Genomic DNA, 16,221 nt, shown 5'->3' on the forward strand with positions numbered 1-16,221 from the left:
TTAAGATAGATTTTCATGCAGAAAAGTTAGTGACGGGTTGCTTGTCCAATTTTGGCTTAGCCTCTTTTCTGCTATTAAAATCTTAAATATTTGCTGGTAAATACGGCAGTAACTGTAAAGTGTCCCTGCCCCATTCTCACACTGTCGTCTTGGCAAATGTGATTCCTCTGAGGAACTCTGTCCTGGTTTCCGGAGGATCAGCACTGAAACATCTCCCCACCCCCACCCCACTCGTCCAGCCTGACAGGAACATAAAGCCTTATCTGCCCGTGATGACAGTGGTATGTGGCAGGCTAACTTCCCTCTAAAGGCTCTGGATCCTCCTGACCCCAATGTCTCCTGTCTCCGGTTATGGGGTCTCCCTTGGCATAGGCAGACAGTGGTGTTCAGCACTGCCTCTTTCCCATCGTTCCCTGCTGCTGGCTTACGTTCAGGGGATTCTGCAGCTTGCTCTTCTTCAGTGCGGATTTGTTGCTTTGTCAACATCTGGACCTGTGATGCTGACTTCTTTGAGTCTGAGTTACAGGCTCCCCCTGGAAAGTCACCACTCTTTAATGGGCCAAGTAAAAGCCAATGACCTACATTGTTGTGCCATAGATTTGGTGGTAAGATTAAAGGTATAGTGTAAAGGTAGAAACCATTTTATCAGGCTTCTTTTGAGCTTGGAGCTAAATAAAAACAAATGTTAGTAACTAGAACTCTAATTTCTTGTAATTTGACCCCTAAAAAAAAGTCATTCTAGCCCTAACTGGTTTGGCTCAGTGGATAGAGCGTTGGCCTGTGGACCGAAAGGTCCCAGGTTCGATTCCAGTCAAGGGCATGTACCTTGGTTGTGGGCACATCCCCAGTAGGACGTGTGCAGGAGGCAGATGATGGATGTTTCTCTCTCATCGATGTTTCTAACTCTCTATCCCTCTCCCGTCCTCTCTGTAAAATATCAATTAAAAAAAAAAAGTCATTCTAGTCAAAGGAAGAAAAAAAAAACAGATTCCCAGCAACCCTTCTCAGAAAGTTGTGCCTTTTGCCATTCATATCCTGAGACTTAAAACTGGTGTTAGAAGGATCCTTCCCATGTTCCTTTCTCTCTCAAAGGTTTTGAATCAAACAGAGGATCACCGCCAGCGGGTTCTGCAGGCAGCTGCTAAGAACATCCGGGTCTGGTTCATCAAAGTGCGGAAGATGAAGGCCATCTACCACACCCTGAACCTGTGCAACATAGACGTGACCCAGAAGTGTCTGATTGCAGAGGTCTGGTGCCCTGTCACTGAACTTGACTCCATCCAGTTTGCACTCAGAAGGGGCACGGTGAGTCCCCCAAAGCAAGCAGTGCAGCCTGTAGCTAAGAAAAGAGGTTCCCATCAACAGTAACATTAATTATCCACATTTTTATGGCATTTTTGCTTTCAGAATTCTTCAATATACACATCTTGTGTCCTGACAATGCATTCTGCATATGTGTCCTTTTTTTCCAAATGTGGAAATTGTACTTTTTAAAAAAAAGGTTAAATAACTTAATCATGTATCTACAATTCTAATGCTCATGACCACAATGTCAATTTCCTAATCCACATTCTCGGTCCATTAGTATAACCTGTAGTATGACCCTGGCAGACTCACTCAGTAGTTAGAAGTACTGCTCTGTTCAAAGCGCTGATCTAGTTAGAGATGTACTAGTAAAAAATAAGGCCTCAACTACCTTACAATTTCCTTGGAGAGGCTGACAGGCAAACATACAGTCAGACTGTACAGAAGACAGTCTGTACTCAGAGTGGTATATGCAACTAAGATGATTGAACAAAAGCTTCAAGAAGGTGGCACTGGGGCTTTGAAGAATGGGCGAGATGTCGATTTACAATGATGAGAAGAAAATATGGACAAAGGCAGGAAGTACAGTACGACATTCATGGTTGGGCAAAAACGGGATTATAATGGGCAAACTGAAATACTAGGATGTGAACTTGATTAGGTAGAACCTTGAGAAAGGTTTTAAAATACCAGATTACTTTTTAAATTCTATTTCAAAAGAAATGGAGAGGCTGTAGAAGTTATTTAGCAGTGAAAGGACATGACCAAAGCAGTTTTAAAGGAGTAACCTATTGATAGTATCTTGGTTGGATTGGGGAGTAGAGAGTCTATAGGTGGGGGTCAATTAGGAAATTATGTTAAACACAGAGTAGTAAACTGTAAGGGCCCCTGAGGTAAGAACTGACAATAGGAAAAGAAAATAATGATGAATTTGTGAGACATTCTGAAGGAAGAATCATTAGGTAAACTTGGTTTTTAGCAACGTGTGGGAGCAGTACAAGAAGAAATAAACATAAATGTTTCTGAGGCATCAAAGCTGGGTGCCTGGTAGGATAATGGTTCCATTAATGGAAGTAAAAGTTCAGCAAGAGAAACTTAGGGGGAAAATGGTAAGTTCAGTTTCAATCACATCGAGAGGCTGGACAGATCCACACGGAAATGTCAAGCAGGATAGGACAGGTTCTTGATAGAAAAGGCACAATGAAAGGTGTGGATTCATGAGAGTGGAAGGGAGTGAGACCTCAAAGAAGGAAAGTAAGGAAGCTAAAGACAGGACCTTTGGGGCCCTGCACTGTTTTGGGATAATCAGAGGAGGAAAAGCCAGCAAAGACATAAAAAGCGTGGTTAGTGAGCAGGAGGGGACTCCTGTGGAATCAAGGTTTTCACCCAGAAAGAGTCAGGGGCTTGCATATGGGAGAAAAGACCTTTGGGTCTGGTGACCAGCAGCCACTTTGAATAAGCGTGCTCAGCTAGACTGCAAGGATTCGGGAGTTTAGAGCAGGTGGTGAGGGAGGAAAGTCAGAGGATGTACGTTGCTTCCTCCATAAACAGAGGAGAGAACAATGATAGTCCTAGGAAGGCAGGTGAGGATGTCTCCAGAGAAAGAGGTTCCATGGTTACTTTGGTTACATATTTTAGAATTAAACGTTTTTTTACATTAAGGATTTTCTTCCCAAGACTTAATTTAAATCTTTCATTGTAAATTTTCTACCTGGTTCCAGTTTCCCCAAAGACTGGGGAAGATTGAGATACAATTTACATAAAATAAAAGACACACGTTTTATGCATACAGGTGGGTGGGTTTTGATAATATGCATGCCTGTGTAAGATCACCACATTTAGGAGCATGACCTAATTTGATATATGTGCTTAATGTTTGCCAGGAGCACAGTGGGTCCACCGTGCCCTCCATTTTGAACAGGATGCAGACAAACCAGACTCCCCCAACCTATAACAAAACGAACAAGTTCACATATGGCTTTCAGAACATAGTAGATGCTTATGGAATTGGGACTTACCGAGAGATAAATCCAGGTAAAAAAAAGCTTGCATCGTTTCCCTCCAGAGGTTTTATTTTTTGCTTGTCATATATATACTTTTAAATATATATATTTTTATTCAGAGAGGGGGAGAGAGAGAGAGAAACATCAGTGATGAGAGAGAATCTTCGATTGGCTGCCTCCTGCACACCTCACACTGGGGATCAAGCCCACAACTGATGGCATGTGCCCTGACCAGGAATCGAACCATGACTTCCTGGTTCATAGGTCTATGCTCAACCACAGAGCCACGCCGGCCGGCTGTTCGTTTTATCTTTTAATGCCTCACTTTAAATGCTCTTAACAACTGGCTTAAAACGAAAGATGTCAAGACCTCAGCACGAGTGTAACTCCTGTGAAGAGGTGCCCATTTAACTCCTCTGTTTTTTACAGAACAGGTTATTTGGAGAACTTCGTTGATTATGAAGCAAAATTTGACTGTGTAAAATTTTCATAATTTTTATTATTAAAATTTGAAAGAATTATAGAAATTACCTCATTCAAGTTCCCATCAAAGGGAGAAAAATCTTACATATTAAAAAAAGAGGTGGTTTTATAGGCATGAGCTCTGTGGATTGGATTTTTCTGCGTATATGTTTTGCAGATATAAAACACCTGGCTTTCTCTAGCACACCATTTGTAGGAACTGCTTTAAGCAAAAGTTTTTTTCCCAAGATATCTGATATTTTAAAATGGCTTCCCTGTTCCAGGTTAGAGAAAATATAGCAATTATTGACCATGTTAGGCACAAAGCAGATTTCTCCTCTGTTTGGAGAGTTAATTATTAAGTCAAGAGTCAGAATTCATTTTCAGCTGGAGCCTTCTTCCGGACCTGCTTTGCCCCGGGTGCTGGGCTTTCTCCTGCTTACCCAGTCGCTTTATTCAGCTGGGAAATGGTTGCTGCACAGAGAAGAAAGCTGCCTGCTCCAGGAGCAGTGACCCAGGGACTAGGAAAAAGGAATTAGAGAACAAACCACATTGTTGCCAGTGCTAGAGGCAAAGCTTTCACTTCCTGTGTTCTTTGTTTAAAACTCTAGCTGTAGCTCAGATGTTATCAGAGCTACTTTGTGAGGTGCACAGTGCCAGGGAAGATTTTCTCTGGGAGTGCAAAGTCACCTTATATTGACCTTAGCATACAGAGAGGAATGTGGTGGGTTGGGAGTTGTTATGGTTTTCTGTGCTTTGTCTTTTTCCTCTTTTTTTTTTTTAATTAAAACAATTTTTACTTTATTTTTATTGTTGACACTATTACAGATGTCCCCATTCTGTCCCTCTTTGCTTTATTTTAATACTAGAGGCCCAGTGCACGAAATTCATGCACTGCGGGGGGCGGGGTGTCCCTCAACCTGGCCTACACCCTCTCGCAGTCCGGGAACCCTCGGGGATGTCCGACTGACAGCTTAGGGGAGCAGGCCTAAGCTGTCATTCAGACATCCTTAGCGCTGCCACCACCACTGTGCTCGCCAGCCATGAGCCTGGCTTCTGGCTGAGCAGCGCTTCCCCCATGGGAGCGCACTGACCACCAGAGGGCAGCTCCTGCGTTGAGCATCTGCCCCCTGGTGATCAGTGCGCAGCATAGCAACTGGTCGACCATCAACTGTCTGCCCCCTGGTGGCCAGTTCATGTCATAGTGAGCGGTTGAGCTGCCTTAGCATATCATTAGCATATTATGCTTTGATTGGTTGAATGGATGACCGGACACTTAGCATATTAGGCTTTTATTATATAGGATATTTTTTATTGTTGATAGTATTATAGATATCGCCCATTCTCTCCCCCTTGTTTTTTTTTATTAATTTTTTATTACAGTTGACATACATCACTATATTAGTTTCAGGTGCACAACATAGTGATTAGACATTTATACACCTTACAAAGTGATCATCCCAGTAAGTCTGGTACCCATCTGACATCCTTTGGTTTCTTTATAGCTCCATATACCATCATCACTTTCCCTTTCCTATTTGCTGTGATGTTTGGGGACTTTGGCCATGGCATTTTGATGACCCTGTTTGCTGTATGGATGGTGTTAAGGGAGAGCCGGATCCTCTCCCAGAAGAATGAGAATGAGGTAATGTTTGAGTTACATCTTGCAGTAGACTGAAATTTTATAATTCCTCAAGCATTCATTATGAAAATTATGATCTGGAAGTCTTCTGTCATGAATTTGTAGAGAAGTTATATTCATTTTAACACTTAAAGAGACCACATGCTATGAAAGTGAATTTCTTATTTGCATTGTATTTTGATCTTTACTTCAAGCTCTCTGACCCAGGATGGGGTTAAGTGGTATGAAGGGAAGGGTATAGTGTTTTCTAAACAACATTGTCCCAACATGAGCTACAGCAAGTACATTTCATTGACTTCTTTCTTTCTTCTTGGTTCCCAGATGTTTAGCACTGTGTTCAGCGGACGGTACATTATTCTGTTGATGGGTGTGTTCTCCATCTACACTGGCCTCATCTACAACGATTGCTTTTCCAAGTCTCTCAATATCTTTGGATCATCCTGGAGCGTACGGCCAATGTTCATATCTAATTGGACGTAAGTTGCAAAAGAAGCTAAAAGTCAAAGCTTATTCCTTTCATATTCACCTCTGATTTTCCAGACAAGTGGTAAACTAACACTTCTTTAGGAGCTGGTTGGCGATGTCTCTGTTTCAGAAGAATGCAGCGTCTCCTCTTATTTATCCTCCACAAACTTTGTGGTTTGCTCAGCAGTCTCAAGGAGCTAAGGCTAAAATAGGCATATTGATTATTTTTTTTTTTTCATATTGATTATTTTTATAGATTAAAAGCAGATTCTCCAAATTCCCGTGTGTATGTGTTTAAGTTTGTTGTTGTTGTTATCTCTGATCCCTTCTCATCTTAGATGCTCGTCCCTATTCTTTTTATTGAAGAGATGAGATAGCTAGAGTAGTTTCTTTTGGGGTCAGTTTCTGTTGATAAAAAAAATAAATACAACTTTTCTCCTAATTTAGGGAGGAGACGCTTCGGGGGAACCCTGTGCTCCAGTTGGACCCAGCTGTCCCTGGAGTTTTTGGTGGACCATACCCTTTTGGCATCGATCCAGTAAGAGCACTTCTCTCCTATATGTCTAACACTAAAATGTTAAATTGTGACCCTAAAGTGAGAGAATAAAGTGAAGATAAATAGTTATTTGGTTTTTAGTTGACATATATATTTTTGGAAATCCTTGGTTTATCTGTTCAGTGTACTTCAAAGCCATAAAAGACCCAAGTGCCTTGGGAAGCCAAAATAATTTTTCCTGCATTGCTAATTTCAGAGGTGGTTAGTAATATTTACTCTGGGAAGATTGATTTTCAAGACTTCTTCCCAATTTAGTTTATTTAACTTAATTTGTTTGTCTTTTTCACAGAACAGAAATAGCTCTTCCCTCTGGGTTTCAACTTCTATTCTTATCTTTACATACTATAAGAACTTATCCCAGAATTTAATTATTTTTTTTCAAATACTTAGACAAATAAGTGTGATTAAATCTTTTGTTTTGTGTGCCCTAAGAAAGGGGGTAGAGGAACTGAAGAATAAGTGTTAGACAGTAACGATTATAAAATTTCAGGTGGGAAACATTATGGCCCAGAGAGATTAAGGTTTCTTATTAAAATGGGAAATAAATTGTTCCTAGCTTGTTTGGCTCAGTGGCTAGAGCATTGACCTGCAGACCAAAGGGTTCAATTCCAGTAAAGGGCACATACCTTGGTTGCAGGCTCCTCCCCCACCCAGATCCTGGTCAGGGCTTCTGCAGGAGGCAACCAATCGATGGGTTTCTCTTACATCCATGTTTCTCAGGGTCCCAGGTTCAATTCCTGTCAAGGGCACATGCCCGGGTTGCGGGCTTGATCCCTAGTGGGGTGGGGGGTGCTGGAGGCAGCTGATCCATGATTCTCTCTCATCATTGATGTTTCTATCTCTCTCTCCCTCTCCCTTCCTCTCTGAAATCAACAAAGACATATTTAAATCAATATATATATAATTGCCCTAACTGGTTTGGCTCAGTGGATAGAGCATCAGCCTGCAGACTGAAAGGTCCCAGGTTCAATTCCAGTCAAGGGCATGTACCTTGGTTGCAGGCACATCCCCAGTAGGAGGTGTGCAGGAGGCAGCTGATCGATGTTTCTCTCCCATCGATGTTTCTAACTCTCTAATCCCCCCCCCTTCCTCTCTGTAAAAATATCAATAAAATATATTTTTTAAAATATATATATATAATCAATAAATATTTTATATATATATATATATATATATGCACATATACATATACACACACACACATTTTTTTAAAAAGTCAATGGAAAAATATCCTCGGGTGAGGATTAATAATAATAATAAAATAAAATGGGAAATAATCTGCCTTTAAAAATACTTCAGATTGTTATAGGTGAGGAGAAGTGTTTGCAAAAAAAAAAAAAAAGTGGGGAGATACAGAGTTGATTATTTTAATTATTAGAGAAGTTAATGTTACTGAAATGCTTACTATGGGCCAGAAATATGTCCTGAGCCCTCAGCATATCTGATTTATCCTTAATTTATCGGGTAGATGATGCTATCTCTATTATACAGATAAGGAAACAGGCTTGGAGAAGTTTAATAACATGTTACATATGCATTTGACAAATGTCTATGAATCCCTATTGTCTCAAGGCATAGTGCCTTCTGGGGGAAACACAGAACTTTAAGACATATTCCTGCCCTCAAGTAGTTTAGAGTCTAATAACATTTCTTCACATTTATATAGTTTCTGTAGTTACAAAGTTTTTTTTGTAGATATTCCATTGGATACTTACAGGGTAGGTACTGGGTTTGAAGTGACTGGGGGGGACACTCAGAAAAATGTCAGTCAGGCGGTTGGAGTCGTAGAGCTGAATTTCAGGTGAGATTGGGCTGGAGAGAGAACGAGTCACAACTTTTCAGGTTAGAGGTCACTGAGAATCAGCTTCGCGAAGAGGCCATTCAGAGGCTGGATGGTAGAAGATCCTGCTTGTCAGGCTACAGGTTTTGCATTTTAGCCTAGAGATGATGGTGGGGATTCAGGGGGAGGTTTTGGCTCAGGGAAATGACTGCGTCAGAGTCAGAATTTAGGAAATGTTATCTGATGGCCATGTTATCTGGCAGCAGAACTGTCAGGAAAGTATTACAGGCATCCAGGCCTTAGGGGATAAAGCTTAAGGCAATTAATATTTAAAAAGTAGATGGACTGCCCTAGCCAGTTTGGCTCCGTGGATAGAGTGTCCGCCTGGGGACTAAATGGGCCCGGTTCGATTCCAGTCAAGGGCACATGCCTGGGTTGCGGGCTCCATCCCCAGTAGGGGGAGTGCAGGCTGAAAAATAATTCTCTCTCATCATTGATGGTTTCTCTCTCTCCCTCTCCCTTCTTCTCTGAAATCATAAAAATATATTTAAAAATAAACAAATAAAGCTTCTTTAAAAAAAAAAAAAAGTAGATGGACCGACAGCACCACAGGGACATGATCAGTAAAACACAAGATTGTGGAAACATCTACACATAACCGGGTAACTGACCCAATTTCTTCAACAAATATTTTGTAAGGAATAAAAAATGAGAGCTGGAGGGAAAACCTATAGATTAAGACTTTAAAGCTATATCAACAGTCACGGTGTATAGGCCTTGTCTGGACCTTACTTTGAATAAATGAGTTATTAAAAAGCATTTGGACATAATCCAGGGAAGTTTGAATGTTGACTATATATTTCATGATATTAAGGAATCATTGTTACTGTTTTAGGGTGTGAATAATATTGTGGTCATGTTCTTAAAATGAATCCTTTTTAGAGATCTGCACTGAAATATTTACAGTAAAATTATATGGTACCTGGATTTTGCTTCAGAATAATATGGAGGTGGGGAGTGGGTTGGGGGTATGATGGAGCCAGATTGACCAAGAGTGCATAGGTGAATAATAATTGTTGAAAATAGATGATGTCCATGTGGGAGTTGTCTGTTATACTATTCTCTCTACTTAAGAATGTGTTTAGAATTTTCCATAATTAAAAAACAACCCTATTTTTTAAATGGGTGACTATTTTTCCATTTGAGCACTCTTTGTAATACCCTTTTGTTTCCTTGGGTTGTGACAGATTTGGAACATTGCTACTAATAAACTGACCTTCCTCAACTCCTTTAAGATGAAGATGTCCGTTATCCTTGGTATCATCCACATGATGTTTGGAGTCGGTCTGAGCCTTTTTAACCATATGTGAGTCGCTGTGTTTCTGTCATAAGAATGTGCTTAGTTTAGGTAATGCTTTTGCCTAAGAAATTCATGGCATTTGGGGGGAGGGATTAGTAACTCAGAACCCTGTTCTGTGTTAAAAAAGTGCTTTTAAGAAATGGGGCTTACTTAATATTAGTCCCTTAAAAATTTACAATTGCAGTGAAGATCTTTGAGAGAACCTTGTGTAATTTTCATCAAAATGAGTGAATTATTTTTTTCCTTGATGTGTAACTTGCATGAAATTTTGAACTGTGTCTTGGAATGTACTAGATTTTCCAGTCTCTCTCTCATGGGAGAATGGAGAGGATGGTACTGGAACTGTTCAAGGTCCAAAAGTCTGGAAGTCAGCGTTAATCCTGTTTGTCTCTGTTGCCTCCAGTGCTTCTGGCTCTTGCTTCTTAAAGTAATAAAGACAGAATTGAAGGAGCCATAGGAGAAAATTCAGTGAGGGCTCCACTGGGTGTAGGGGTGGCCCTGGGTCTGTTCACTTCTCACGTTTTTTTTCTCTCTTCGTTTATAGCTATTTCAAGAAGCCCCTGAATATCTACTTTGGGTTTATTCCTGAAATAATCTTCATGACCTCTTTGTTTGGCTACTTGGTTATCCTTATTTTTTACAAGTGGACGGCTTATGACGCTTTTACATCTGAGAAAGCACCAAGCCTTCTGATCCATTTCATAAACATGTTCGTCTTTAACTACGAGGACATTCATAATTCAATGCTATATTCTGGGCAGGTGCGTCAGCCCAGAAGTGGACTGTCTTAGGTGGTTATCCTAGGTCAGGAAGTTAGATGTTTCTGTTACCCTAAAAAAAACTTAAATCCCTTTTGGTAGGATTTGGTTTTCAATTCATGCATCCAGATCTAAATTCAGCCTGTCCTCCTTTCTTGGGAGGGTCTACTGTAATTTTTGTATCAGAAAGGGTAGAATAATAGCTCTCGTCCTATGGGACAATTCCTGGGCTTTGCCACATCTGCTAATTATTTTGAGAATCTGGATAGCATTATTCACAAGTCAGTAAGAAAGTACTGTTTGGGGGGTAATTTGTGCTGGAATTGGAAACTGCATGTTTGATTAATGTGATGTGCCTTGTCCTTTGCAGAAAGGAGTTCAGTGTTTCCTAGTTGTGGTCGCATTGCTGTGTGTACCATGGATGCTACTGTTTAAACCGCTGGTCCTTCGCCATCAGTATTTGAGGAGGAAGCATTTGGTGGGTATATTTCTGTTGCTGAAAGTTACTATATATATTTTTAAGATCAAGACAATTCCTCATGGGATCTAATGAATTGTGCATAAGTCTATATACTCTTAAAGTGCGTTTGTGTCATATCCCAGCATGAGCACTGGACCTGCTGAAATCAAAAAGTGTTTTTGTTGCCTGGACATCTGGATTCAGCTTTGAGTAGCTCGGGTATAGAGAATAAGTCATAAGTGTTTACCTTTCCTGGTCATGTTTGCTCATGCTGTGCTCAGCAAAATCCAGGTCTGGGCCTGTCTAGATGCAGCATCAGACACAACAAGGCAGCGAGAGCTGCAGCCGTGTGAACCCTCATGTGGTTTGGGCAACCACAGGGCTGACACCGAGACATTTTCTTTTGAAATAAGACCGTGATGCTCTCACCAACCAAAACACCCGGGGGAAAGATTTGGCTTGAAGCATGTTGTTTTTTCTTTGTAAAGAGCAGCACACATACTTGTGTTTACTTAATGTATGTGTGCATGTGAATTCTACACACACACACACACACACACACACACACACGCTTAAGTTGCCAAATGTTCACTTCTCGCTATGCAGTAATGCTTACTTATTACACTGTGGTAAAATCCAAAAGATCTTTTTGCATGACTCTCATATGGCTGTTAGATTATTATTCCTGTTGGAGAGCAGCTGAGTTACAAGACCCTCCTTCTCCCTTTTCTGACCATCTTCACCCTTCCATGTCCCCTGCATTCGTCTCCCCCTTCACTCCCTCCCTCTTTTGTTTTCTTCTCCCTTCCTCTTTTCTTCCCTTCACTATCAGGAAGGGCAACCTGTGGAGGCCCCAGTCAGCCCAACCCCGAGCCAACAGGGACTAGAGGCAGCAGCGGCTGCAACAGTGAGTGAATTTAAACCAACAAACCATCACATTTTGTGTAAAGAGGTGGCAAACAGTGCAGCAGAATTCTTGTTAACTATATTGAGAGCGTGGGACATGTGTGCTCTTGTTACTCATTGAGACGACAGAAAAGAGTTCCACCTCTTATGAGTAGATTCTGATATCATCTTTCCCCTTGGTCTACTAAGTTTCTATTCAGATATGTAAGTACAGTCATGGTTATGGAAGCAGAGTGGCTGTTGTACCCTCTCCGGGTCCCATCATCTTAATCCAAGATGGCGCTCTTAGACCCATCCACTTTCATGTCTGTATTTTGTGACCATGTATTGGGTGATTTTTCAGCCCGGAGCAAGAGCATCTCTGTGATTCTTGATTTCCCGACACTTAAAGGTCTGCTTCCGAAGATGCTTGGACATTTGGCCCATTTTAGCTGTGACTTAGTCTCCTTCCATTGGAAGCTTATACATGTCTGCCCTCACGTCCTCGGCTGCTCCAGTGAGAACTCCGCTCTGCCATGTGTCTTGTGTGTCTTGCACATCTGGGGTAATAACCAGAGTCATCTCTGTTTTGATCTTTCCTTCTTCCAATACTAGCTTATAATTCAGTATCAGCAATTTGAATGTTAAGCATTTCAATATCTGTCCTTAAAAACATCACTTAACCAAAATTTTACAATGCCCTAATATTAAACTAGTACAATCTATTCTATATAATGAATCTATAGGATTTTTAAGGGTCACCAGTAGTGATCACTCATGTACTGTTGTGTTCTAGTAGCATCGTACTCCTTTAAAAGAAAATGAAATATTTAGATGGATAACCATTTCCTTCATTAGGTGTTTCTGATCACTTTAAACTTTGAAAACTATGATCATCCTTCTAGAACTAGTCTAAGAGGGCTGATATTTTGAATAAGAAGATATTTTAATATTGCTACTTAAATTATTATCAAGTAGGAACTTTCTCTTTTCCTATAAGAAAAAAAATATTAAAAACCCTTAAAATACAAACTATCCATGTATTTACATTCTTTCTATGGGCTCTCTTTCTGCTAGTCTTAATGTTTTTAAGGTGTGCTTCTGATGCATCAATCTTGATGCTTTTAAATCTGGCATCCTCTTGTTTCATACTATGCAAGTTAAAAGTCCCCAGTCTAGAAACCCCCACATTCATAGGGTCTTCTTGGCCACTGGTTTTTTTAGCCAAACATCTGGAGAGCAGCCTAAAGGCATCAGGTTGATAACTCTCTAACAAGGACTCTGGATTCTTGACCCCAAGTGCTGAGGATATGACACGGATCTGTTTTTGTTCTGTTCTGTGTCCTCTTGGTTGTCTGTAAGCCTGTGTCACAGTTTAGTGTTGTTTTTTTTCTGCTGGTCTGTGTGTGTCTCATCCCCCTTCCTAAAACTCTCATTCCCTGTGTTCTGAAAGGACAGTCGCTAGTGTCTAGCTGGGAGGCTTAACCCATCTGCCCCTCACTCTATCCTCTAGTGGGGGGAAGCCTTCTGCTTTAGTGCCTTGAAGCCTGCCTCCTGTACCCTAGAACCCATCCCAGGAGTCCTCTCCTGTCACCCATGCCCTTCGTTGCCCTTCCAGTTCATCTTTTGAGGGTTGTCAGGTTAATACTTGTGTGACCTGGAGGTGCCCAGGGCCTCAGTGGTTCCTGAATCTGACTTCATATCAGAATTACCTGGTGAACTTGACATCTCTTTTTTAGGGTATTAAAACAGTTAAGTGGAAGAAAAAATAAAAATGGTCTATAATCCTATGACCCAGAGAATCCCCTACTGACATTAAAAAATACAATTAAAGGAATAGGTGACCTTGGTTAGAAAATGCAAATAAGGGAACATTTGAGATCTTGCTCCCCAGCATATGTTGTCAGTTTGGCTCCAATAAAAATTTGGGGCGGGGGAGAAAAATGCAAATAATACTGAAAGCAAAAGCCTCCCTGTCCCCAGAACCCTTCTCCTCCTTCAGGGTATTATTAACAGCATTTTACCTCCAAATTTCTATCATCTTCTGAGATAAGTGCATATGTGGATGTACGTATATTTTTTGAGACACATCAGAATTGTGTTTAAACTGTAGCACTATTTTGTCCCTTGATTTATTAAGTTATTAAAAATTTAGTGTATCTTGGAGATTGTGTCATAGTTATTCTTACTCTTTTTTATAGTTGCCCAGCATTCCATAGGCCATTCTACTGAATCTGCTAAAATTATGTGATCACTTTCTTACTAATGGATGTGTTCATTGTTCCCAGTTCTTTGCTATTACAAGTAGCAATTCAGGGAACATCCTTGATAAAATTTCACACACAAGTTCCCAATAGTGGGTGGGATTGGATTGCTGAGTCTCAAAGGGTGCATGCATTTTCAGTTTTGATAAACAATCAAAATGATTATACAGTTTGTACTTGAGGGTATATATTTTTAATATAGATTTCCTAGGTTCCACCCCAGACCTACTGAATTTGCACTTTCTGGGAGTAGTATTTGAGAGTCTCTGTGTACTGAAGCGCAGCTTGCAAGGTGACTCTGATGCAATGGTTCTCTACCCAGCATGTGAGAACCGCTGCTAGGAGAGAGAGCATTTGTCCACACGGGGATCTGGTGGTCAGTAACAGAACAGGCGAAGGTGTGCATGGGGACCTCCAAGCAGTTGTCCAGACCAGCTTACACATTGTTTGTGCTGCTTGCCCAGGCCGTTTTGCAGGAGAACAATCTTCCAAGTCTTGCCTTGTTTGGTTCTCCAGACAGAAACCATACGAAGTGGGCCTAGGGGCTATTTCTTTTTTTAAAATATGTTTTTATTGGCTTTAGAGAGGTAGGGAGAGGGAAAGAGAAACATTGACCAGCTGCCTCCAGCATGCCCTCTACTGGGGATTGAGCCTGCAATCCAGGCATGTGCCCGGATTGGGAATCGAACCAGCGACCTTTTGGTGCATGGGACTAGGCTCAACCAACTGAGCAACACCGGCCAGGGCCAGGGGCTGTTTCTTCAGCTCCTTTCACTCTGTGGCAGGTTAGCACTAATTAATATCGGTCAGACTTAATCCCAGTTCTGCCTAGTTTTTGTAGCCACAGAGTCCTTTTGCCTCAATAAACCTAAGCTTTTCCAAAGCAGGTTGACGTAGAAATTCAGGTTCTGGAGACCCTACTGAAAACTATGCCTGGGAAGTGAGAAGCCACACCCATCAGCATCTGCCCACATGCCCGGAAAGAGTTGTTTTCACTCCAGAGTCCTCCACGGAAGGAAAGGAGCCTCTTTCTTTTTGTAAACTCAGTATTCTCTAGCAGGAAGCTGACGTACATGAAGCTTCTTTCCCTTCCCTTTGTTCCGGAGCAGAGGCCCAGCACTAGTACATTTCTGGGAGAGGTGGCTGGAACTCTTGGGGCTCCTGTTGAAAGCTTATCAGACAGACCAGGTTACAATCGTCATGTCATTCGGTGCCCCTCCCTCTTAGAAAGTCTACTCTTTAGTTCAGTTTCAAGAAAACTTAGGCCATTGAAAGCTTTGCAGATAGAGCTACACTTGCTGTGAGAGTCTGTTCGTATTAAGCTTTTCCATTCAAGCAGGATTCTTAATTAGCATTGACCGAGGCAAGGTTGGTGTCTCTGGGTGCAGCAGGCAGAACTGCATATTTCCTCCCGTCGGGACGAGTTGGTAAATGCAGTTGGGGCTGGGGCTGGGGCGGTGGTGGCTGCGGTGGGAACAGTGGTTTGTTTTTACTTAGCTGTTTGACCAGCTGGTTTTGCTTTTGTTGTTAGAATATATATTTTTCTGAGGTTTGTATGTACTAACCATCGCCCTTCCCCACCTCACAAAATGTCATATTAAAGCCCAGGCAAATTCTACTCTTTCTGTTCATGTGTGTAGGGAACTGTCAACTTTGGTGGGATCAGGGTGGGCAACGGACCGACAGAGGAGGATGCTGAGATTATTCAGCATGACCAGCTCTCCACCCATTCAGAAGATGCAGAAGAGGTAAGATCCAGTGGTGTGGGCTTCCTCTCCTTCCACTTTGGGTCAGCCCTAGTCTGTGTCCCTAAGTGGCTTCGCTCCAGTCTTCTCCTTAAAAAATGAAAATCTAATCCTAATGATCAGCCTGCCTTCTGGACCTCTCAGGGCACCTCAGCTTTTTCCGAGGGGCCCCCGTAAACTCCAGGTGTTGCCGGCAGAGCCCGCAGCAGTTTTTTCTGTTGTTCCACTTCTTAAGTTCTGCGTTGCATGCCGATCTCCATTACCAACTGCTCTCCTGGGCACCGAGGCAGAGTCGGCCCCAGCTTCCCAGCTCTTACTACCAGGAACACAGCCCACGCAGGCAGCATCCGCATCCCTTGCGCCTTCCAAGGATGCTTCCAGTTGGAACTGTAACCCCTGATGCTTTGGAAGTCCTGTCTCCCCGAAGTGCTCTTGTTGCAGAGGTTTCATTTGAGCCTTTTAAAAATGCCTACTTTTTATAGGGAGCGTGAAAAATGTTAGGCTAAGCTAGACTTTTCCTGCACCATCACCGCCAA

At 41.7% G+C, this 16,221-nt stretch overlaps 1 protein-coding gene across 7 annotated transcripts in view; it reads left to right on the forward strand.

Annotated features, from left to right (window-relative positions):
• ATP6V0A1 (ATPase H+ transporting V0 subunit a1) overlaps nt 1-16,221 on the forward strand; it is a 53,949-nt gene that overhangs the window by 25,980 nt on the left and 11,748 nt on the right. For 4 of the 7 annotated variants that reach the window (XM_070394282.1, XM_070394283.1, XM_070394284.1 and 1 more), the window contains exons 10-18: nt 1,093-1,305; nt 3,189-3,339; nt 5,276-5,415; nt 5,734-5,888; nt 6,325-6,415; nt 9,461-9,579; nt 10,118-10,334; nt 10,702-10,809; nt 15,581-15,688. In XM_070394282.1, coding sequence (XP_070250383.1) covers nt 1,093-1,305; nt 3,189-3,339; nt 5,276-5,415; nt 5,734-5,888; nt 6,325-6,415; nt 9,461-9,579; nt 10,118-10,334; nt 10,702-10,809; nt 15,581-15,688 — 1,302 coding nt within the window. Of the gene's footprint in view, nt 1-1,092; nt 1,306-3,188; nt 3,340-5,275; nt 5,416-5,733; nt 5,889-6,324; nt 6,416-9,460; nt 9,580-10,117; nt 10,335-10,701; nt 10,810-11,623; nt 11,699-15,580; nt 15,689-16,221 lie in introns of all 7 variants that reach the window. The other 3 variants (XM_070394278.1, XM_070394280.1, XM_070394281.1) reach the window with 1 other exon arrangement.

This window comes from Myotis yumanensis, unplaced genomic scaffold, assembly GCF_028538775.1.
Source record: "Myotis yumanensis isolate MYYU_CA2020_CCGP unplaced genomic scaffold, mMyoYum1.0.hap1 SCAF_16, whole genome shotgun sequence".
Classification (NCBI taxonomy): Eukaryota; Metazoa; Chordata; class Mammalia; order Chiroptera; family Vespertilionidae; genus Myotis; species Myotis yumanensis.